Here is a 22508-nt window from a genome sequence, read left to right on the forward strand (position 1 = left end):
GGCACAGGGGCAAGGCTGGGGAGCCTCCAGCATCCAGGAGGCTCAGATCCAGGACATGGTAACAGAGAGACCATTGAGAGAAAAGCTGCGGTCGCTAATGTCTGGGCATTCTGAAAGATCACTAGAGTTATCTCCAGGATTAGGAGTATGGGTGATTTTTTTTCTTTATATTTTCCAAATTTTCTTGAGTGAATAATAAAAAAGTGATACATTCTATTTAAAAATAGATCAACACCTTTAGGATTAACACAGATATGCCTAAGGATGACCATTATTGATAACAACTGAGTTCTCCAGAGAACTGTGGGCTGGAATGGGCTGGGACCTAAAAGAGCAGCCCCTGCCCACTGGCTGGGCCTGACCCAGGAGCATGGCACAGTCCCGGGAAGACCAGGCTTGGTGGAGATGAGCAGTCTCCCCTGCCTCTGGAAATGAGGCTGCTATTCCTGGTTTTGCCTGCAGCCCTATTGAGGCCTGGGGCCTTTAAGGGAGGGGGCCCAGGCTTCAGGATGCCCCTGCCAAACCCACTGGAAACTACCCAGTGGGCCAGTTTCTCTTACCCAGGAGAGCCTTATCCTAGCTTACTGCTTCCAAACTCATAGACACCAACAAAACCCACTGCTCCCCAAGTAGAGAACTCTTTATTGTAAACCCAGGATACAGAAGGAGAAATGACAAACATAGGCATTTCTCAGCTCTCTGAGATTCTCACAATGCATACAAAACCGTGGTAAAAGATAGTTTCCTAAAATTGTTTTAAAATACCTCCCAATATCAAAGTGGGGATAGGTGCATGGTAGCTAAGTGCTTCGTCAATGTCATGCAGAGAGGGGCCTCCAGTCCCTCTGAGACCCTGAGGAAACGTACTTTGCCCCCACCATGGCTGGAGGTGGAGCAAAGAGGACACACATTTTCTATTAGATTTAGGGTCCTGGGTCTGCCCTGGGTCAGAGACCTGAGACCATGACATTTTCTCCTCAAAGGAGAGCTTGAGGGTGACTAACGTACAAATGTGCGGGGGAGGGAAACACAGCTGTGTCTGCAGCTAACTTGCTGTGTGAGTTCAAGCAGCCCTCTCTTGCTCTGTGCTCCCCTGAAGGTATGAATAGTGGGTCCTTTCCAGAGTCTGGTTTTAAATGAAGAGGGAAAAAAGAGAAAAGGAATACAAGAGTGTCCCATCTTTGTCCAGGGTTAGACCCCCTTGATGGTTGGACTGTCCCCGCCAGCCGTTCCTAGAAGCTGTACCCAGGGAAATATGTGCATGAAGGTGGCTGTGTGTGTGTGTGTGTGAGGGTGCACGTGCATGTAGATATGTGGCTGTGAGTTTGTATGTGTCCATGTACCCATAAGCCTTGGGGCAGGAGGCTCTTGTGTGATCACTGTTTGTAAACTGGTCCCAGCAAACAGCTTTGTAAGGCAATCAAACTACAGAAGGTTGGTAGGACAGCTCTCTGGGGGGCCCAGCGGGGAAGCTTTCCTCCTTACACTGCCATGGTGACCCAGCCCCGGAACCCAAACTTGATGGATATGCTGGAGGTCAGGATCCTTCTCATGCCGGGCAGAGGTGAGAGTGTGATCACAGGGGTGTGGAGAGGTGGAAGGAAAAAGCAGTCCTAGACAATTGGGCCAATGTCTTGGGGACATGTCCCACTGAAGGTAGGCAGAGGCTGGGAGGGGTCAAAGAGACAGATAAGAGGTGGACCCATTAGGGAATCAGGTTCAAGGTAGGATCTCCCCATGCTGGGCCAGCCTGCTTCCCCATCTGCCCCTGGGGGCAGGCGGAGGAAGTGGGATATGAGGTGGGCAACCAGGCACTGACGTATCAGTAGGCACCATCATGGAAGCAGCTGCCCCAGCAGTGCCGTGGTCCCCACAGTGGCCAGCATGTGGCCCAGGCAGCCAGCTCTCTCACAACCAACATTTGTCTCCCCTAGGAGACCCAGACCAATGTTTCAACATTTCCTACAGTGATTCAAACACAGCTACTGCCTGTTCTCCCCACCGTACTTAGTTCTCAGGTAGAGAAACTGAGGCCTAAGATGTGTGGACAGGTCAGAGCTGGCTCCGCTGGTCCTCTTCTTAGTCCCAGCTAGCTGTGGTTTTCACTCTCCTGGCTGATAACCCAGCAAGTGGACGTGACACTTGCAGCCACTGGTTCCACGCAGGACATGAGATGTGATGTCCAGATATGTATAGTGGCTGCAGATGTGTCTATGGAGTTGGCATCTCCAAGAATTGAGAGGCAAGTGGAACACAGATTTCCCTACAACCACAGGAGGAAGCAGGGGCAGAAGTACATGTACAGGCAGACAGACGCACGCACACCCAGGGTCCCCAGGCAGTCTTCAGGGCAGGGACAGAGCCTTGGCGAGGCGAGTCCAGAACCAGGACTTGGTGCAAGGGTTGGTGTAGTCACAGACAGTGATGAACCGTAGGATGCTGGGGAACTCTTTCTTCATTGCCTTGTACTTGATGGGGATCAGTCGTTTCTGATGGGCACCTGCAAGCCAAGGGATGCAGAGATGGCACCAGGCCCTCGCCTCATGATAGGGTGGGACCAGTCCCCAGCCCAGGGGTTAACAACAGCCCTCCCTCAACTAAGCATCCCTGGCACACATTCACCCACACAAAGGGCATTCATGTGTCCACACCCTCAGGTGTGTAGAGACCCAAAGGAGTTCCTTGGTGCTGTATCCATGGCCCTTGGTGAGAGAAGGCTGACATCCTGAGAGCCCGCCCACCCACTCCTCTGTGGCAAGGGCAGGGCTGAGCTTACCTGGAGAGAGGCTGAGTGCAAACTTAGTCTGGAAGTCACATTCCTTGCTTTGCAAGTAATCATCGGAGACAACCACCACGATCCTGCGGCACCTAGGGGAGAGTGGGCAGGCTGCAGGCACTGTGGTGACCTAGTTCAGCTTACCAGGAGACAGCCTTGGAAGGAGCCCAGGGTGCCCAGGCTAGACGGGGCCCAGCTGGGAGAATCCCAGCACCTGGATCCCTGGGCAGGGCTTTGCGCATCCACCCACTCACCCCCTGAGCTTAGCTAACCTCTTCTCAATGAGTTCACTGGCGATGGACCAGACACAGGTGCCAGGCAGGACATCGCGGTCAGACACACACAACTTCAGTCGATAGTTTGTCTGCTCCAGCTGCCGGATCATCTCCTGCACAAACTGGATGTCGCTGGGGCAGTAGCAGATGAAGGCATCAAAACGCTCAGGCATTTGCCCTGGGTGCAGAGCATAAGGGTGATGGTCAGAGTTCTACAGAAAGACTGGGGTGGAGCCTAGCCAGGAGCCCCCAGCCTAGGTGACCCTAGACTAATCCTGGGATGACATGACTCAGAGAAAGTGCCCTTCTCAGGAGAAGAAAGATGAATGCCTCCCCCTCTGCCTGCCCCAGGCCAAGCCGTGGGTTGACCATGAGACAGACACATCATTTCATGAGAGTCTCACACCAGCCCAGAGGTAGGACTATCATTGTTCCCATTTCTTAGTTGAGGAAACTCAGGCTCAAAGAGATGTGACTTGCCCCAGGTCCCACAGCCCATCTGCTTTCAACATCTGTGCTCCTAAAACCACAATGTCCCATGGCCCATCTGTCCCGCCCGGCTGAAGGGAGCAGTATTGGGCCCTTACCCAGGGGGTCATCGAGCGTGGTGATGCCTGCCAGCTCTGCCGTCCGTGGGACACTACTGTCTACCGCAGCCACCTGTAAGGGCTTCTCAGACTCCTGCTGCTGCTGCTTCAGGATATACTTTTGGCAGTCCTCTTCTGTGGGAAAGAGACAGGTGTGGCAGGCTCCCCAAGGGTGCGCCATGCCTTTACCCACAGTCAGGATCCAGCACCTGTCCCACCTCCCTGGCCATGTTGTGCTCCAGGGCTTCTCCAGCCCACTGGTGCCATCCACGGTTCGACAGCTCTGAAAAGTTGAGCTCCCACCTGGCTCTGACCATCCCAACTGGATGTCAGTGGTGTTCTGGCCATCTGGGAAGTCATCAAGGTCAGTCTCGTGTATCTCTGTCCCTTTGCCCTGGCTCCCCTTCCTAGGGCTCCTGAGATACCAAGATCTGCTTCTTCTAGGATCCACGGCTGATGTAGGGGCTGGGTACGCAAGAAGGGCTCAGGAGACCCAGTGTTTGTGTGCAGTGAGGGCAGAGGCCCCAACCAAGCAAGCTGTTCCTGTCAGTGGGCCACTGTCCTCATGCCTATGCATGTACATCAGAGAGCAGCAGGAAGGGCTGAATTTCCCAGGGACCTGAGGTTTCCAAGACTGTTAGCTTTCAGTCCCTCACCTGCCCTCTTGCTCTACCTGAAGCAGCCCAGACCTCCACCCCGCAAGAGGACCCCGATTCTGACTCTGGCCCCACATGAAAGCCTTTCCCTAAGCTGTTTCCCTCCGTTCTTCTCCTGGCCTTCACCTCCTTTCTCCTAACATCTCGGATACTGAAAGAGGGGTCCCACATGGTTCCCCCTCTGCAGGCTGCCTCCACCCCCAGGAAGGAAACGAGGGCCTCTCCAGGGAAGACTGGATGCTGAGGTCAGTGAAGGTCAGCTCCCTCAACCTCACCCCACCCCCACCCCGGGTATGAGGACGGGAAGGGGGTGTCCTCACCAATGCTGGGCCCCAGTTCCACCAGCACGTCGTCGCGGCCCAGCTTGGCGAGCAGCTCGAGCAGGCGGCCCACGGAAGCGCCAGGGCGTCCCTGCCAGTCGTCCAGCAGGCTGCCCGTGGGGTCGGTGTGCGTCTCCAGCTGCCGGATCTCCAAGTACTCGAAGTCCATCTCCTCGGCCAGCGCCGTCCAGTCAGCCGCCACCTGCGTCCGCACGTTCAAGAAGAGCGACAGGCGGCGCCGCACTCGCACGTTGAGCGCAGCCAGCGGCAGGGAGGACGCGGAGGGAATGTGGGGTGCGGACCCCACGCCGGGGCCTCCTGCAGCCATGGCGGGCCGCCCTGGAGCCTCCGCGCTGTGGAGCCGCGTCGCGGGACCGCGCTTCCTCCTTCCTCCCCGGCCAACCCCCCGCCCCGCCCCGCCGGTTTCTCTTTCCGAGAAGCGCCGCCCTGCCCTACAATCTGCAGTCACGGCAGATGTGCGGAGGTGGGGGCGCACCACCCTTGCCCTTGGGGTCTCGGGGACGGGAATGTGGTAACCGGAGACCTCTCCTCGAACAGGGGGGTGGGGGAGGGGGAGACGACGACGCCCCTTCGGGGGTTGTAGGAAACAGGGGCCTTGCTCTTTTGGTTCTGGTGGAGTCACATCCTTTCCATTGGGAATCTGAAGGGTTCATACGGTTCTGCCTTCGAGGATGGCGGAGAGGGGGCAAGGGGGGAGGCATCGGCTGTGTCTCCCCACCTGGATTTCTTGGAAACATCCAATCCTGCCCGTAGGAGTATGGGGAGTCCCCGAACATACACTCAGGGGTGGCGGTGGGAAAGGGCATCCTGCCTTCTGGAGTCTGAGGCATGCCACGGCCCTACCCTTTAAAGGTGGGGGACACCACCCTCCCCTTCGGCGCTGGGGATAACCTGGCGCTTTGGCCTTTGTTGTCTGGGAGAAACCCAGTACTACTCTCCGGGGTCTAGAGAAACACGTTGCCATTGGGAATCAAGGGGCACCTGGTCTTGCTCTTTAGGATTGGGGGTAGGTGGGGGAGCAACACAGTCTTGACCTGGGGAGCGCTGGTTCATTCATCGTTCAGTAGGTATTTATAGATCACCTAAGTGTCAAGCATGTTGCAGAACCCCCGATACAGGGTTGTTCACTGCCTTGGTGGAGACCTCAGCCTAGTGGAGGTCAAATCATCCCAAATGACTGTAAAATTGGTGAAAAGAAGTGTCTGGTGCTCTCTCTCCAGAAAGGAAGCTTGTCACATCTCGGCACCTTTGTACAATCCGTCTCCTGCCGCCCCAGAATCCCAAATTCCCTCAGGCTTCTCGAAAGACTTCCCAGGAGAGCCCAAGCACTGGACTCTGGGGGCGTTTCAGAATTTTTTTTTTTTTTTTTAAAGATTGGCACCTGGGCTAACAACTGTTGCCAATCTTTTTTGTTTTTTTTCTGCTTTATCTCCCCAACCCCGCTCCGTACATAGATGTATATCTTAGTTGCAGGTCCTTCTAGTTGTGGGACGTGGGACACTGCCTCAACGTGGCCTGACAAGCGGTGCCATGTCCGCGCCCGGGATCCGAACCCTGGGCCACCGCAGCGGAGTGAACTTAATCACTCGGCCACGGAGCCGGCCCAGCGTTTCAGAATTATTTAGGTCCCCTGGCTTGGGTGCTGGGAGACAGGACAGCAGAGAAGGCTAGGAAGGAGAAAGAGGAAGTGGAATCCGGGCCTCCTAGTTCCCGAGCAAGAAGCCGTGGGCGGGGCTCCTGGCGGGCAGTGGGCAGGGCTGTAGCGGAAGGGGCTCCGGGCAGTGGCGGAGTTGGTTTCAAAATACCAAAAGGGCTCTTGGTGGCCCGCCTCTGGTTTGGCAGTAGGCGGGGCTGCAGGTGGAAGGGTTTTCCGTCTGCATTTCTGGGTGGGGCTTCAGGAAAGCCCACCTCCTGGTTGGCAATCGTAGGCTACGGTAGGCGGGGCTTTGATTGGAAAGCTCCTCTTGGCGGAGACCGTGAGCCCGGCTTTAGGTGGTTTGGTTTGCGGCGGGGGGCGGGACGTCGGGCAGACTCGCCTTCCAGTTGGCTGAGGCGGGAGGTGGGCGGGACTTTGGAGGGAGGAGCTCGTCAATCCCGCAGGGCTGTGGGCGGAGCTTAAGCTTCCAGGGCAAAGGTGGCCTGCGCCGGGGGTGGTCAGTTGACTCCCGAGCTGTTTTCCCGGCCGGTTGGGTGTCTGCCGGGCCGAGCTGCGCGATGCAGAGGTTGCAGGTGGTGCTGGGCCACCTGAAGGGCAGGCCCCATTCCGGCCCGGAGCCGGCGCCGCGGGCCGCGCCATGTTGGAGCAGCACTCGGCGGCCGGCGGACGAGGACGTGGTGGTGGTACACGGGCGGCGTACGGCCATTGGCCGAGCGGGCCGCGGCGGCTTCAAGGTGAGGCCCCTAGGGCCGGGCGCCGGGTGTGAGGCTGCGGCCCGGGCGGGCTGGGGTCTGGCTCCTCTGTTCGGTTCCCCTCGGCTCCGGAGGTGCCTCCGCGCCCGAGCTGTGACCAATCCTCTCTGGAGTGGGGATGGGGGTGCGGGGGTCCCGGAACCCCGTGCACCTCCGGCCGGGGGGTCACCGCGGCCGCGCTTCCGGCTGCAGGACACCACCCCTGACGAACTTCTCTCGGCCGTCATGACTGCGGTTCTCCAGGACGTCAAGCTGAGCCCGGCGCAGCTGGGGGATATCTGCGTGGGTGAGCACACTACCCAGGCCGTGCGCTCCGTCCTCCTCGCCTTCCCATCCCGCCAAGGCCCTCCTCAAACACCTTCCCACCCTCTGGGCACTTTCTAAGTGCTTTCACTGGGGAGAATGTCGACGGTCTCCACGCAGTAGAATTTAATCGTCTCTTTAGGGCTAGACTGCACCCCACTCCTCACCTCCCACCCCCGTCCCTGGGCACTTTCTGCGCCCCCTCCAAGCACGTTCTGCTTATTCAGTATGATAGAAAGCAGGGATCTCAAGTGATAGACATTATAGCGCAGAGACTTGGCTCAGGGGTTTGAGGACACCCTAGGAGACAAGAGACCCATCCTGTCTGTGACACGACAGACTAGAGGGAGCATCAGAAACCATCTAGTCCAGCCCCTCACTTAACAGATGGAGAAACTGAGGTCTGGGGAATTTGCAGCAGAGCTTGGACCTGAATCCAGGGACTCTTGACCTTCAGTCCAACCCTTTTCCTCACTCCTCCTCTAGCCTCAAAACATAACATAATATGGTGAGAGTCTCATCAAACAGGTGCCACCCCTAGGTCGGGAATCACTGTTCCATTTCTGGAGTGCCGCCAGGGCTTGGTGGAACGCTCGCGGCAGTTGTGCGTTTTCAGAAACTCATTTCCCTAACTGACAGGACTGGTTCGGTAGACTTGAAGCTTTGCATTGCATTCTTCTTTGCTTTCCGTGTTACCTTTAAAGGCAGGCACCCTGCCCAGCATGTGCTGATTTGGAAAGCAGGGTACATGGGCGAGGGAACTGGGGACCCCCAGGGACTGGGGCTAGTATGTGACAAGCTGCTGTATAGCTGGCTACCCCTACTCCAGACCTTGAAATTATAGGTTAGCCTGCTGAGGAGTCATGTTTCTGAGGAAAGATCTGGAATGTCCACTCTCTGGTATTCATAGATGTACCTTAGTGCTCAGAACGCCTGGCACTAAATTTGTTTGTTGTCCACAGGAAATGTGCTTGAGCCGGGGGCTGGGGCAATCATGGCCCGAATCGCCCAGTTTCTGAGGTAAACTTCTCTAGTTCCAGCTCCAGGTTGGCCATCTTGACTCTTGAGTGGGCTCAGGCCCAGGGAACTCAGCCTGTGGGTCAGAAAGAATCAGGTTGGACACTAGACCTGGAGGCAGCCAGTCCTTGGCATCTTTTCTTGTGGACTCCTACTTTGAAGGGAGGTTGTGTTGGTGATGCTGAGCCAGGACAACAGGGCCTTTGAGACGAGCAAACGCTCTCTGTGGCCTGATTTTTAGCCAAAGTCAGCTTGTTGCTTTGCCGTGTGTAAGTGTGGACTCTGTCCTGTTTGTCAGGTTAATAACCAGGTAGTACACTGAAGAGTGACTTTGAGCTTTTTTGCTAGTTGAGCAAGCTGGGACCTCCAGGGGACACCCCATCAGCAGAGACTTGGGTAGGGTGAAGGGTAGCCCAGGAGGGGCCTTGATAAACTTGCCCTTCACCACTTGCTGTCCTAAGACAGGGAAGGAGTGCTTAAATTATTTTCACATGTAGATTTAAGAACCACTTACCTTTGTACTCCTAGCTGCATGTAGAAGAAATAATAGGAGTATTGGCCAGTGAAGGAACAGGAAAGCTGACAAAACCTCCGGGGACTGGGAGAGGTTCAGACTGCTTAGCCTGGAGTTCAAGGACTCCCAGATGTTCCTTCCAGCCTTATCTCCCAGCTGCTCACTCACCTCGACTGTCCCTCTTTCAGCCAGGCTGTCTGCCCACTGTCTTCCCTACACTGGTCATTCTGTCCCCACCTCCTCTCTCTGCCCTAACTAAACCCTGCCCAAACACAGTTCTACCATCTTGGCCTGACTTTCCCGAGCTCCCAGGCTTAAAATGAGGGGCCCCTTCCTCTCCAATAGCTAGTCATGTGCTTCCTTGTGATGTGCTTTGCCATCTTGCTTTGTTATTTTGGTCTCTGCTAGTTGATTGATTTTCTGTGTGCTGGTCGGGCATCCTCTAGGGCAGTGTACTCTACACATGTCAGCATTCCTCAGGTGGTGCATCATACTGAGTAGGTGTTTAGTGAACATTTGGTGGACTGGGTGAAGGGGTAGTAACTAAGTAGTAAGGAGTTAGGGGACCTGGGAAAGGTTAACTAGGCCTAGGAGGCTATCCGCCTTAGAGGGTCTTGGCAAAGCCTGGCCTGAGCGCTAGCTCAGGTTCCCAAGCCTGGCTGCACACCAGAATCACCAGAATGCTTTCACCCCCTGAGGTTCTGAGTCCATGGTCTGGGGAGGGCCTGGGCTTTGTATTTCCCCTAGGGCTTTATACCCTTGGCCAGGGCAAGTGACATGGGAAGGGCAGCCCCATCCGCTTCTAGGGCTGGGCCAGTGTGCGAGCTTGGGGGAACCCACCAGAACAAGGGAGTAGAACACCTGGGTACCCATCAGGGTTTTTTGTCCAGCTGAAAACAGGCTTTCCAGAGAGGATGGGAACATAAAGGGTTAGCCAAATGGTTGCTAGTAAGACCAAGAAGTGGGGATGGTTTCTGCCCTCATACTTTAGACATTTCTTTTGGTCTGGTTCTCTGTCCCAGCAACAGGCCCTCTTCTCTGTTCTTTGGGGAAAACAGAGATATATAGTTTTCATTTTTGAATCTTGAAAGAGGGAGAAAGAAGTATCCATGTGGCCCAGCCAGCATTCCCTTGCCTTTGGGCTGTATTTGGCCTTGGGTGAGGAGAATCAGAGGATAAAAGGGCACATGCTTGTGGAGCCCTGGGGAGCCAGTGCCTACAGAGATGGGGTCTGGCCCTGGAGTGGGGACAGGGCTGCTGCGTTTGTTCCCCTGGTCTTTGCACTCCCTAATGGGACAGTCATATTGGCCAGGAGCACAGGCCTGCTTTCCATGAGGAGGGGGCTGACTCTGTGGTCTCACCTTCTGTTTCAGTGACATCCCAGAGACTGTGCCTTTGTCCACTGTCAATAGACAGTGTTCGTCGGGGCTCCAGGCAGTAGCCAGCATAGCTGGTAAGTTGTGCCTGGGTGGGTACCTGCTGCCATGGCCTGGCCTTGGTCCTGGCTCTCTGGGTTTGGATCAGCAACGTCACTGTCTTCTGGGCAAGCAATAAGGATTTCTGAGAGGACTCTAAACACAGAAAGAGTGAAGGAGAGCCCCTTGTCACTGCCCATAGCCTTTTCTAGACACTCCTGGGGCTTCCATCTCTGAGGCTGGGGCTGAGTGCCACTTAGAGACTAGGTGGGGAAGAGGTTCCCTTGTTCCCGAACATGTGGACTCTGGTGAAGGATGTTCATGAAATGCTTTTATTGCAGGTGGCATCAGAAATGGGTCTTATGACATTGGCATGGCTTGTGGGTAAGAATTTCTTTATGCCAGAGCTTATTAACCACCTTGTAACAAAAAAGATAATTTTCATCTCCTGAATTCTCAGAGGCTAGGATTTCGGGATTCTCCTCAACCCCGTTAGGCAGCTGGCTGGGAGTGGGTTCCTACAAATTCAGCTTAGAAGTAGCCCCCAGCTCTGGCTGCCCAGGAATTGCTCATACCTCTCAGCACTAGCCGGGGAAGGAAGTGGGCTTTTAAAAGCTTTCTTTCTTGGAAATCTGTTAGGCTGGAAAATGTGGGCGAGGCTTTTGAGAAAACAGAGTACTTGGGTTTCCTTCTGTAGCCCTTGTTGATTCATGATGCTGCTGAGAGAGAAGTTGCAGTTTTGGTTCCCTGAAGCAGGGGACAGGTGCTTACTATGTGCCTAGTTGTTCATTCTGTTAGGCTATCTGTCCCCTTGTCCTCCACCCTAGTACCAAGGTGGAAACTTCTGAAGGACAGGGTCAGGTCTGTGGTGGTTTGGTCACTGTCAGCTGAGACTCCATCTTCAGCTGCAGGATATGGGCCATTGAGGTTGTACTGGGCAGCGGCTCCAGGGAGGGCAAGGGCACTGGGGCCCAGGCTTGGGTGGGCATCTGGGCTGGGAGGGCTTGGCAGGTCCAGGGTGGCGAGCAGCCTCAGGGTGCCCCCTCTGCCTCCCAGTTCTTTATAGCGTTTCTTGATTGGAGCATTGCCGGGTCATCACAAGGCTGTGCCCGTGTTTGCAGTTGTAAATAAAGCCAGAGACCACACTTCAGGGACTTTGGCAGGGCAAGGGCCACTGCCCAGTTTGTCCTCTGAAATCTCTCATGTTCCTCTGTCATACTGGGGAAGGGTGGGGTGTGAGTAACTTGAGAAGGCTGGAGACTTCATGAGTTTCTTAGAGGGCATCCGTGTCCCCAAGCAGGTTGAAGACCATGTTACTAGGGTATTAAGGACCTGGGCCAGGACTGTCCCCCATAGGCTTTGATCATGAAGAGTAGCCCAGGGCATTCTAGTTGGGAGTGGGCTCTGGGGCCAGACTACCTAAATTTGGATCCCGGCTGAGTAACTGTGGACAAAGTTACTCAGCCATTCTGGGCCTCAGTGTCCTCACCTATAAAATGGGGATCACCACATCAGCCTTGTTGAAGTTGATAAGATTAATGGAATAATAACAACAGCTAACACTCTAGGGCATGCATCATATGACTGACACTGTTTGAAGCACTCTAATACCTGAAAAGACTTTAAAATAGTGCCGGGCATGTGAAAAGCATTCAGTCAGAGTTCTGTGTTAGCATCCTTTGAGGCCTTATGTTCCCCTGCCTCCTTGAAGCCCTTTTTGACCACACTGAACTGATTATCTCGCCTTCCTCTCAGCTCCTCGTCTATGCAGGTCAGATTGCTCTTGGATCTGCAGCTTTTTTAATATTTGTCTCTTCTCTCCCCTGGATTTGTCGTCCATGAGGGCAGGGCCTGAGCTTGGCAGCTGCTTCCCCAACAGTGGCTGACACTAGGCAGCTTTCCTTGGGAACTGCCAATCAGCTGATGGGCTGCAGGCGCAGTTGTGTTAGGGAAGCATGGCCCTGCCCAGGAGTGTGGACTGTGGTGCTCTGTGCTGGGGTAGGGTGGAGGTGGAGTGGGCCTCAGCCCTGTACCCCCAGCTCTGCCTTGCTGGCCAGTGCCCTGCCCTGGGCTCCCAGTCAGCCCACTGGACTCCCTGGGGCTCCCTGGCTATTTCCCAGCATGTGCCAAATGCACAGCTATCTCAGGGGGAGTCCTGCTAGTGATTACCTCCTCCCCCTCCCTCCTCAGGGTGGAGTCCATGTCCCTGGCTGACAGAGGGAACCCTGGAAATATCACTTCACGCTTGGTGGAGAAGAAGAAGGCCCAAGATTGCCTGATTCCAATGGGGTGAGTGCCCGCCCATAGCTCCATGTGCCTGTGCGCCCATAGCTCCCTGCCTGGGCTGGAGCCAGGTATGCAGGAACTTTGACCATCTTGTGCTGGCGGTGCTAAGCCCTGGCCTCCTGCCTTTGGGTCTGGTCTATTCTGCAGGGACTCTGGGGATGGGACTTGATGCTGCCCCTGACTTCCCTTCCCTGAGGCCCCCCAGGTCCTCTCTGACCCAGCCTGTCACTCCCACCCTGAGGGGCTTGATCACATGCGGGACAATGACAGCTGTACCCCAAAGCCGTAGAGGCCTAGAAGGTTGAGGAAGGGGGAGACTTTTGATTCCCAAACATGCTGGCTCCACTGGATGTGTGAGATTTGAGGCTCAGAGAGGGGCCATGCCCTGGCTGCCCCCACATCCAGTGACCATATCTCTGAGAGAAGCTTGTAAAGCCAGGAGCCCAGGCTGGAAGACCCAGCTGTGGCTCTGGGTTCCGAGGGTGAGGGGAGGCTCTAGCCACGGGGAGCAGAAACCCTGTGTGGCCTTCCCAGAGGGCACTTGGGCGTCTTCATCTCCCCACATTAAAGCAGTTTTCCTTGAGGCGTAGGAGAAGCTGGCCAAGAGTAGCCAGTGCCCCCACCCATACCCTCATCTGCCGCTTGTCTCTTCTGTGCTGGTCTCTGGTGTACAAGCTTAGGATCTGGCCACCGTTGCTGACTCCCTGTCTGTGCCCCTGCACTGAGTCATCACTGTCTCTGTGGCACAGACTGGTCCTCCTGTTCTCCCCTCCCTACAGCCCTAGGGCCCCAGAGTTCCAAGCACAGCTCTAGAGCCCGGCCCGGTTGCCCATGCTATGTGCTGTTTGTGTTCTAGGATAACCTCAGAGAACGTGGCTGAGAGGTTTGGCATTTCACGGGAGAAGCAAGATACCTTTGCACTGGCTTCCCAGCAAAAGTGAGTGCTGTTTGAGGAGGGATGTTTAAAGGGCTGGAGAGTGAGGTTTTGAGGCTGTCCTCAGGCTGCAGCTGGGCAGTGAGTGGTTCACAAGCCTCGTGTCTCCCACGGGGGAGAGGTGGGCAGGGACCAGGGCCACTGTGCATTGTTAGCACTTCCGTGTCCTATTACTGTCTGTTGACCCTGAGTGTCTTCTCCCTTGCTGGGCCTATTTCCCCATTTATTCATTGGGGTGTAATGAGAGCCAGAACTCTTCCCTAACTGGCTGTGGTTGGGTGATCAGACACAGTAGCTACAGGCTTCTCTGGATAGCAAGGAGTGTAGGGCCAGGTTCTGGGCCACTTCTCGGTCTGGGGTAGCGTCCTGAGGCTGGAGAGGACATCAGAGGAACCCCAAGGGCTCAGGCCTCTGGGCAGGGACAAGCTGAAGTTGGCAAGCCCAGCTGCCCAGAGAGAGGACAGCAAAGGAAGGGAGTGGTTTCTAGCCAGGTGGGCTTTTCTCGAGGCAGTGATTCTTAGCCACCTGGGGTCAGGTAACCATCTGAGAATTTAGTGAAAGCTGTGGATTCCTCCCCATGGGAATGCCCCTGGGCACTTACATCTTACATATGATTGCAAAGATCACTCTAGAATGCCTTGTGCTTTTACGCTGTTTAAATACTAAGATTCATCAAACATCATCAAACATCAGTTTGGTGTATGTCATTTTAAATAGGGAGAAACTGAGGAACAGATGAAATTGAGCCTTGGGATCAAATAGAAAAGTTGGCAGAACCCAGCACAAGTGTTCCTAGAGCTCCATCGTCAGTTTGGCAGGAGGACAGAGCAGGCTTTGTCCTTCTTGGGTGAAGGGCTGAAGGGGGAGCCACTGCCTCCAGACCTCCTCCTCCTTCCCTTCGAGGTTGTGATTGGCTAGGATCTGAAGACCTGAGAGTAATGAAGGCCCATAAGGCCTTGGGCCTCCCACTCCCAGGGCCAGGTGGGCGTAGTAGGGAACATACACCAGTTCCTCAGAGCTCCCCCAAGGCGAGCATGTCCCCACATTTAGCAGCCTGAGCTTGCATGTCTGCCCCAATGGGTGGAAGCAGCAGGGAGGGACCCCAGGAAGAAAGGGAACCTCAGGGGAGCCTGAGCCTGGCTGTCCATGGTGCTGGCAGGGCAGCCAGAGCCCAGAGCAAGGGCTGTTTCCAAGCTGAGATTGTGCCTGTGACCACCACGGTCCACGACGACAAGGGCACTGAGAGGAGCATCACCGTGGCGCAGGATGAGGGTATCCGCCCCAACACTACCATGGAGAGTCTGGCCAAACTGAAGCCTGCCTTCAAGAAGGGTGGCTCTACCACAGCTGGTGAGACTGGGCTGTGGGGGAGGGTATTCTCCACTGGGAGCCTTGGAGCCACCAGGCAAGGTGGACATGAAAGGGGGCTGGACCTCTTCAGCCCTGCCCTGACCCCTCCTTACCCCTATGATTTGCCTTTAGGAAACTCTAGCCAGGTGAGTGATGGGGCAGCTGCCATCCTGCTGGCCCGGAGATCCAAGGCAGAAGAGTTGGGCCTTCCCATCCTTGGGGTCCTGAGGTCCTATGCAGTGGTTGGGGTCCCGCCTGACATCATGGGCATTGGACCTGCCTTTGCCATCCCTGTAGCTTTGCAAAAAGCAGGTAAGACAGCTCCTTCACACCCTAGATCTGGATTCCACTCCTGTCTCATGCTGTTGCTGGGGGGTATTGGGGGGCACTTGCTGGGGGTGGTCCTGTGGGTGCTACCGAGTGAAGGTGGGGCAGGCTAGCACCCCTGCCCCAAGCCCTTCCTGGCCTCATAGCTGGGACCCACTCACTTACCTAGAACAGAGACAGACATACCAGGCAGCCTATAGGCCATGGATGGGGTAGGGCCCTTTGGAGAGAGTCCTGCTAAGGAGCCACTGGGTTAGCTCAGGCCTTTCCCCCTTGCCTGCAGGGCTCACGGTAAATGACGTGGACATCTTTGAGATCAATGAGGCCTTTGCAAGCCAGGTGAGCCTTTGTTTCTCAGCATTGCCCAGATACCCCAGTTGGAGCCAGGGTGCAAGTGGTGCAGGGGACAAAGGAGGGAGCTATAGCTGACGCTCTGCCTCCCTCCAGGCCGTCTACTGTGTGGAGAAGCTAGGACTCCCCCCTGAGAAAGTGAACCCTCTGGGGGGTGCAGTGGCCTTGGGCCACCCACTTGGCTGCACGGGGGCTCGACAGGTCATCACGCTGCTCAACGAGCTGAAGCGCCGTGGGAAGAGGTGAGGCTGGCTCCCCACGGGGGACACCCAAGCAGGGGCATCCAAGGGGGAAGTGTACATACATGTGCATTCACACTCTGAGCTGAGGATATGGGGCTGTGAGCCCTGTTTTCCCTGAGGGCCAGCTATGAAGGGGACCCTGGCCTGCAGCAAGCATCTGCCACCCTGTGTGTGTGCCTAGGTAGGCAGTCAGGGAACTGCGTGCCCATAAACCTGACATCCTCTGTGCCCACGAAGGCCTTGGTCTACCAGCTCAGCTTGGTCGGGGGAGAGCTTGGTGGTTGGGCCTCTGCCTTTTGTGGCTTCACCCAGTCAACACAGTTTTGCTTCCACAGGGCATATGGGGTGGTGTCCATGTGCATTGGGACTGGAATGGGAGCTGCTGCTGTCTTCGAATACCCTGGAAACTGAGGCTCTGGGCTAAAGGCACTACTTAGTCCTGCTCTGGCAGAAAGAAACAAACACCACTACAGAAGTGGCACCATATAGGCAAATCAAGGCACTGCAACTAATTTGGAAAACGTGAACACTCATGACACAGTACAGGTGTGGGTGAGGTACTGGGCCACCCTCTGTCAGGGCCCCTCTCACTGGGACAAAGTCGGCGTGGGTGACCCAAGCCACCATGTGATTCCTGGGGGAAATTCCTGTGGATGAGGAGTGGAGTGGACATAGTAAATGTGTCTTATCTTATCTTGGTGGCTGTGCTTTTTCCCACGGGTCAGTTCTTGCCATGCTGGTCTTGTTTCTGCTCATTCTGAGTACTGATTCTTAACTGCCGTGGTCTCCATAGTCAGGTGGCCTATCTTTTTTATGTTAGCTCTGAGGACATATGGTGCAGGGCCTGGGCTGAGACCAGGGCCCTGGAAGGGGGTCCCTCCATCCAAGGAGCTGCTCAGAGGCCGTCCAGTGTGTGCCCCTGCCCAGCAAACCAGTTCCTTAGCTCTGAGTCACATTTATTTCCAAAGCTGAGGGACTGAGGGCAGAGCATCAGAGCTGGTGGGGTGACAAATATCTCTCGTCATAAGAGCCTTGGCCCCGGAGCCGCAGGGCGCAGGCCTTCTCACCGAGCACACCTTCCACCACCAGCGTGGACTCGTACAGCTTACTGCTCCTGTCGGGAGAAGGGGGCTAAGGTTAGGAGCGGGCCCTGGGCTCCAGGCCTGTGGGCAGTGCTGGGGGGTTGGGGGGACTGTACCTGGCAGTGAAGAAAACCTGGAGGGTGACAGAGGATGGGGGCGCATTGACTGGTCGTGCCTCCAGCAGTCCACTGCCTGGGGAGACCCCGAAGGCCACAGGGCCCTTGTCTGGCTCCTGTTGGCCTGCACCGAGGGGAAGGAAGCACACACATGAGTGCAGGCAGCTCCATGCACTGCCTCACATCTCAGGTGTGCACCCCTGGCCTTGCCCAGCCCCACAGGGCAGGGCAACCCTGGGATCACTAGGGATTGGGGAACTGGCCACCTCTGCAGGGATTCCCAGGTGGTGCCAGCCCTGGGGAGCCAGCCTGCAGGGACAGGGCACCCAGGTGCCATCCTGGGGCTCTTGGCCCAGTTGTGCAGGGGAGCAGTGCACAGCCAGGAGGGCCTGACATACCCATCAGCACAGTCCAGTAGCTCCGGCAGCCACTCAGGTTCATCAGATAGACCTCGCAGACCTGCTTCTGGTTCACAAAGCAGGTGCCGAAGTCCACCCAGCTGGTGGAGAGCTGCAGCTCGGGCACGGCCACGATGGCCCTCAGGGGCACCACCTAAGGGGCAGAACCTTTTGCTTGGTGGGGACCAGGCGACCTTGCCCAGGCCGGCTGGGCTCTGAGCTAAGGACACAGGAGCCTGCCGACCCCAAATACTGAAGCTTCTGAGGAGCACACAGGCAGCTCCATGGCGGGTGGAAGGGGGCCGGGGCCAGCACTGAAAGCCCCAGACTGCTGGTGGGGTTCTGCACAGGGAAAGGGCCAGGAAGGCACCATCTGCTCCCCATCACCAACGCCGCGATCGAGCTCAGTGGCCTCTGCTCCCTGGTTGGGCCGCCCTCCAGCCTTCCTACCTCTTGTCCAGCCGTCTGCGCCTCGTGGGCTCTGGGCCATCTTGCCTTTTCCCTTGGCCTCTTCAGCTCTGCTCTACACAACAGCCCCGTGACCTTCTGTCACAGTCCACAGAGCTAGGTCTGTGCTGCTCGCCCTGGTACTTGAAGCCCCACACAAGCCTGAAATCCACTAGAGCTTGTCCCTCAGCTGCCTCAGGCGGCTCACTGTCCCCAGCCATTAAGCCATTCTCTTGGTTTGACTTTCAGTGTGGTTTCCCTTCTCTCTTCATTAAACAGTGTGCAGGCTTCACATGCTGCCTCCTCCAGGAAGCCTTCCCTGATTTTCCACCCTACAACACCTCACCTGGTTCTGAGCTCCTGAGACAAGTGAGGAAGGATAACACACATTTCTCCATGTGTGTCCTCAGGGCAACGCCTCTTCCAGGGCAGACTGGGCCCTCAGGGCAAGGGCCAGGGCTCCTCTTATTTCTGAGGGCCCTGTTGGGGTTTGTCCTCCTGTGATCCCACCAGAACAGGAGTCCAGCCTGATTCCACTGTCCTCAGGGTGTGGCGCAGGCCTGGGACTCACCTGAGTGGTGTGGTTGGTGTACTCCAGGAGCAGATTCTGAGTAAACACCATCTCCTTCTCCCCACTCGCATTCTGCTGAATGTCCACTCCGGGCAGCATCTGGTCAGTCGGGAGCTTCTGATAGGAGAGCAGCTCCAGGGACAGTGAGAAGGACACGTTCACCTGAGCACATGGAGACGAGCCGTCACCTCAGGCTGCCGAAGGCAGGCAGCAGCTTCCCCACCCGGATTTCCATCTTCCTTCCCTCCCACGGCCCCTCAGGCCTGGCCAGCTCCCAGCTCAGCCAGGACCCAGCACGGCTTGCAGGGCCCAGACTGACCCAGCCCTGCCCAGCAAACAGCCCAGCAGCACGCCTCCCCCACACCGCCCAGCGCCCCTGTCTGGTGCGTTCATTCCGTAAACACCGTCTGTTCCCAACACCCATTAGTACCGGGACAAGGCTGTGCCCACCCTTAGGAGCAGAGGGGTGACAGGAGAGGAGAGAATGAGCAAGCTGCCCTTTTCCCCCTGGCGTGACCAAGGCTGTGGGCAGCCCGTGGGCCCAGGGGAGGCCTGTGTCTTTATCCTGAGGACAGTGAGGAGCCCCTGATGGGCTTTGAGCAGGAGGACGTCTGAGTCAGCTTTGCCTTCCTCAGAGGTCACTGGTTGCTGAGGGGAGGTGGGCTGGGGAGCATGAGTGGGTGTGAGGACATCATTAGGGGGCCAAGGTGTAACTTAGGCCCAACAGGATGGGGCTTGGATATGTGGCTCCCAAACACAGTTCCTTGGGACAAGCTCATTAGAATCAACAGAGGTACCTGTTAAAAGTACAGATTCCTGGGCCTCTGCCCAGGTCTTCTCTCTGGAGGTGGGCCTGGGAATTAGTATTTCAAACAAGCTTTCTAAAGGCTGCTGATGGGTTGCCAGGCTTGGAAACCATTGTCCTGGACCAAGATATGGGTATGGGGTGAAGAGAAAAGGGATGTGCTGAGAGGTTGAGGACGGGGCGACAGAGGCTTGGTGGCTGGCTGTTCAGAGAGAGGAGTCTAGGATGAGGGATGCCAGAGCTCTGGCTTGAGCAAGGGGGTGGAGGATGGTGGTATTTGCTGAGATAAAATGCCACCACTGATAGAGGAGGCACAGATGTGGGCAGGACAGTGGGCAGGAGAAGGGGAATTCAGGTTGGACAGGTCAAGTTTGGGTCTAGAGTTTGCGAGAGAATTCTGGTCAGGAGCCAGATTCCATGGGCACTGTCAGCACCTGGAGGGGGAGATGTAGTAAAGGATTTTAAATACCTCTAGTCTCATCAGCACGCTAATGGAATGGGCTCTCTGGCCGTGCTTTGGGGCTGCCCCTCGGTTAACCTCTTTGAAGAAGGGAGCAAATGCTAAGTGGACAAGGGTGCCCTTCTATCTTCTGCAGATCTGTCTGCCCTACATCCACGATGAGGTCCTTGGGGGAGTTCCATCACCTAGCACAGTGTCTAGCACGTGGCAGGCACTCAATATGCCTATACTGAAGGATACACTTGAAAGAGAGAACACAGCTGCTCACAGAAGCTCTGCAAGTGGATGAGATGATCCAGGATGTGCAGAATGAGGCAAGGGCCCAACTGGAGCTCTAAGGAGCTCAGCATAAAGGAAAGCCCTCCTAAGAGGCAGGAGGGCCTCTGAAGCAGGAGGGAAGTTAGAGAGGGTGGGGCACCCAGCCTGGCTGGCCGTCGTGCACACCCAGGAAGCCCACAGTGCAGAAAATGGTGTGCACACAGCCAACCGCCCACATGGCCTGTGACCTCTCCTCACTCCAGATGCCTCAGTAAACCAAAGGAGGCAGATGTTCATGGTTCCCACTGAGGTCCTGGCATTTCCAGGACCTCCACCCCCTGGACTGCAGATCCGGGATCCTATTATCACTGACACCCCATCAGAAGAGGGAAAATCACTCTAGGACCTGGAGTGCCTTACATTTATGGAAAGATGGCACCCAAATCTGAGCTCACCTGAGCCAGGCACAAAACCCTGAGTGAGGGCACGTGAGAAGGGAGGGTCTGTGTGCAAAGTGGAGGTGCTCACAGGAGTGCTTCGGCCTCGACCAGGCCATTGGCAGAGGGGATGAAGAGGAGTCTAGTGTGTCTGGGACTCCTGTGTGTTCCCACTGATACCTCTGTTGGTACCTGCATGTGTAAGCCACCTGCACAGAGGGCCAGTTGTTTGCTGAAAATGGTGTGTGTAGTGGGAGTGTCCTGAGTACCCGTGAGTACATCGCATGGCGGGGTCAAACGTGCAGTTTGTGTCTGTGCAAACGTGTGAAGGTGGTGTGTGGGTGTGCTGTCTGTACACGTGTGCGTGTATGAGAAGAAGGTGACCTCTGGCCCAGCTGAGTGTACCCCTCAAGGGTGAGGACTACAGAACTCTCCACTGACCAGCATGTTCTCCTGCGGGTGGAGCACCAGCTGCTGGCCTACTGCTGCAGTCTCCTCTTCACACTGGTGCTCCCGCCCAGGGCCAGGAGCTCTGTGGCCATGGCCAGCCCCATCTTGAGAAACAGAGAAGGGCTTGGAGACCAGGAGCCGGAAATAGTGTGGTATTTCCGTGGTGTTGGTCAGCTTCAGATGGTGGGTGGTCACCAGCTCACTCAGCACCTGGACAGCCACAGAGGTGGAGGAGCTTGGGGATGCATCTCTCCCTTCTTGAGCCCACGGCTCTGGAGTAGGGGAGGGGGCTTGGAGGGTGGGGCCTCAGACTGTAAGACCTGTGCCTCAGAAAGGCCTATAGGGACATTTGAGGTCCAGGTAAATTGGCAGGGCCAGGGGTGCAGCACACTCACCCCAGAACAGGGCTGCTCAAGGATAAGGTCACTGGCCTGATGCCGGAATTCCACACCACCGCCGTAGTCCAACTCCAGACTTAGCCTACCAGCAATAGGCATCACTGGGTCTCTGGGACCTCCTGGCCACCCCTACCCTGCTCATCTGGCTCTGTGCCACCTGTCCCTGTGTTCACCTGTGGGCATCTCCTCCCTCCCATTCCCGTCTTCTTGCTCCCAGAACCCTGTCTGGTTCCTACCAGTGCCCAGCTTAGGTGCTCCCCACAGTGGATGGAGGGAAGCCGGGCGACCCGGCTAACTCACTGTGCGGGCCTGACGTAGCAATGCAGGTCCAGTCTTAGGGGTCCCACAGCAAAATCCTGCAGGCGATGTCTCCTCCCCGGAAGCTCTCTTTCCACCTACCAAGCCCAAGCCCGATCACTGGCAGTCCCTGAGCTGAGCAGGCAGCATGCTACCCAGGAGAGAGGCAGTGGCTGCAGCCCCACCCCAGGCCAGGAGGGCTCACCTCACTGTCCAAGCTCATGAAGCCCAGGGCATAGCCAACACATTCCACCTTGTGCAGGATATCAGGGCCAAGGACCATGGGTGTGAAGGAGATGTAGATGCTGCTGCTGCCCCCAGCAGGGACCACCTGGCACAGACATGGCAGCCTCAGCACTGCTCCATGCCCACTGGCCAGCCAGTGGGGACCAGGAGGCAGCTCCTAGCCCCACCCCGACTCACCACCTGCTTGGGGCTGACACAGTACGGGTGGTCAGAGGGCACCCCCTCATGCTCCTGCAGGATGACTGAGATGATCTTCTGTGAGGCCCCGTCACTGGAGCTGCCCTCGGCCTGTTGTCAAGGAGTTGCTGAGGCTCACACAGGCTCAAGGTCCACTGGCCACACCTCAGTAGCCAGCCCGCCCCGCCCCTCCACCTCTGCTCACAGACTGGGAAGCTCCATGGCTGAAGTCAGACATGTTGGAGGGACTTGGGGACCAGATGGAGCTGCTGCTCTCAGGGGTCTCAGGGCACACAAGGTCATTCCCAGCTTGGTCCCGCAGCGGGAAAGGTGGCCCGTAAAACACCAGCAGCTCCACCAGCCGGTCCTCCTTGTCTTCTGGAACATAGGTCTCCCAGTCCAGGCGGATGTCTGGGACAGATGTGTGGGAAGAGGGGTTAGGAATAAGGAAGGAGCAAGCAAGTCTTCCCTGGGCCCCCACTTTCCTGCAGCCCTCAGAGGCTGCCCATTCTCCCATACTCAGGGTGGAGGGGTGGCCTCGCTTCCTCTCTAATACCACTTCCAAGCACTTTGTGTTTTAAAA

At 56.4% G+C, this 22508-nt stretch overlaps 3 protein-coding genes across 12 annotated transcripts in view; 1 reads left to right on the forward strand and 2 right to left on the reverse strand.

Annotated features, from left to right (window-relative positions):
* Positions 1-619: 619 nt before the first annotated feature.
* On the reverse strand, positions 620-5030 carry MYD88 (MYD88 innate immune signal transduction adaptor). 3 transcript variants are annotated; one of them, XM_014845763.3, is made up of 5 exons: positions 4615-5030; positions 3639-3773; positions 3049-3229; positions 2777-2868; positions 620-2500 (listed from the first exon to the last, which is right to left on the reverse strand). In XM_014845763.3, the coding sequence occupies exons 1-5, from the start codon at positions 4940-4942 to the stop codon at positions 2346-2348; spliced, it is 891 nt and encodes a 296-aa protein (XP_014701249.1). In that variant the 5' UTR covers positions 4943-5030; the 3' UTR covers positions 620-2345. The 3 variants fall into 3 exon arrangements, with proteins under 3 accessions (XP_014701249.1, XP_044610751.1, XP_044610752.1); XM_044754816.2 differs by having other exon boundaries at positions 3639-3770; positions 4615-5024; XM_044754817.2 differs by having other exon boundaries at positions 628-2500; positions 3068-3229; positions 4615-5024.
* A 1545-nt stretch (positions 5031-6575) lies between these two features.
* ACAA1 (acetyl-CoA acyltransferase 1) lies at positions 6576-16476 on the forward strand. 4 transcript variants are annotated; one of them, XM_014845766.2, is made up of 12 exons: positions 6576-7026; positions 7237-7330; positions 8310-8367; positions 10252-10331; positions 10635-10677; positions 12484-12582; positions 13436-13516; positions 14673-14863; positions 14996-15175; positions 15474-15529; positions 15638-15783; positions 16119-16476. In XM_014845766.2, exons 1-12 carry the CDS (start codon positions 6850-6852, stop codon positions 16192-16194), a joined length of 1281 nt encoding a protein of 426 aa, XP_014701252.1. In that variant the 5' UTR covers positions 6576-6849; the 3' UTR covers positions 16195-16476. The 4 variants fall into 4 exon arrangements, with proteins under 4 accessions (XP_014701252.1, XP_044609899.1, XP_044609900.1 ...); XM_044753964.2 differs by having other exon boundaries at positions 6597-7026; positions 7288-7330; XM_044753965.2 differs by lacking the exon at positions 7237-7330 and having other exon boundaries at positions 6732-7026.
* The window catches only part of DLEC1 (DLEC1 cilia and flagella associated protein), a 67245-nt gene continuing 60963 nt past the window's right edge, over positions 16227-22508 (reverse strand). For 2 of the 5 annotated variants that reach the window (XM_014845764.3, XM_070493854.1), the window contains exons 28-37: positions 22131-22336; positions 21926-22036; positions 21708-21833; positions 21506-21600; positions 21203-21287; positions 20799-21017; positions 18398-18559; positions 17380-17533; positions 16982-17105; positions 16227-16897 (exon numbers count right to left, since the gene is read on the reverse strand). In XM_014845764.3, the coding sequence (XP_014701250.1) occupies positions 16774-16897; positions 16982-17105; positions 17380-17533; positions 18398-18559; positions 20799-21017; positions 21203-21287; positions 21506-21600; positions 21708-21833; positions 21926-22036; positions 22131-22336 (1406 nt within the window). In that variant the 3' untranslated portion in view covers positions 16227-16773. The remainder of the gene's footprint in view (positions 16898-16981; positions 17106-17379; positions 17534-18397; positions 18560-20798; positions 21018-21202; positions 21288-21505; positions 21601-21707; positions 21834-21925; positions 22037-22130; positions 22337-22508) is intronic. The other 3 variants (XR_011496770.1, XR_011496771.1, XR_011496772.1) reach the window with 3 other exon arrangements.

The sequence above is a fragment of the Equus asinus genome, chromosome 21 (assembly GCF_041296235.1).
Source record: "Equus asinus isolate D_3611 breed Donkey chromosome 21, EquAss-T2T_v2, whole genome shotgun sequence".
Lineage (NCBI taxonomy): Eukaryota > Metazoa > Chordata > Mammalia > Perissodactyla > Equidae > Equus > Equus asinus.

Coding starts and splice junctions, on each gene's coding strand:
- MYD88 (XM_014845763.3), bottom strand. CDS start 4,942: ATGGCTGCAGGAGGCCCCGGCGTGGGGTCCGCACCCCACATTCCCTCC. Junction 3,774..4,614: donor GGAACTGGGGCCCAGCATTG/GTGAGGACACCC, acceptor TCTTTCCCACAG/AAGAGGACTGCCAAAAGTAT. Junction 3,230..3,638: donor CACGCTCGATGACCCCCTGG/GTAAGGGCCCAA, acceptor CTCTGCACCCAG/GGCAAATGCCTGAGCGTTTT.
- ACAA1 (XM_014845766.2), top strand. CDS start 6,850: ATGCAGAGGTTGCAGGTGGTGCTGGGCCACCTGAAGGGCAGGCCCCAT. Junction 7,027..7,236: donor CGGGCCGCGGCGGCTTCAAG/GTGAGGCCCCTA, acceptor TTCCGGCTGCAG/GACACCACCCCTGACGAACT. Junction 10,332..10,634: donor GGCAGTAGCCAGCATAGCTG/GTAAGTTGTGCC, acceptor CTTTTATTGCAG/GTGGCATCAGAAATGGGTCT.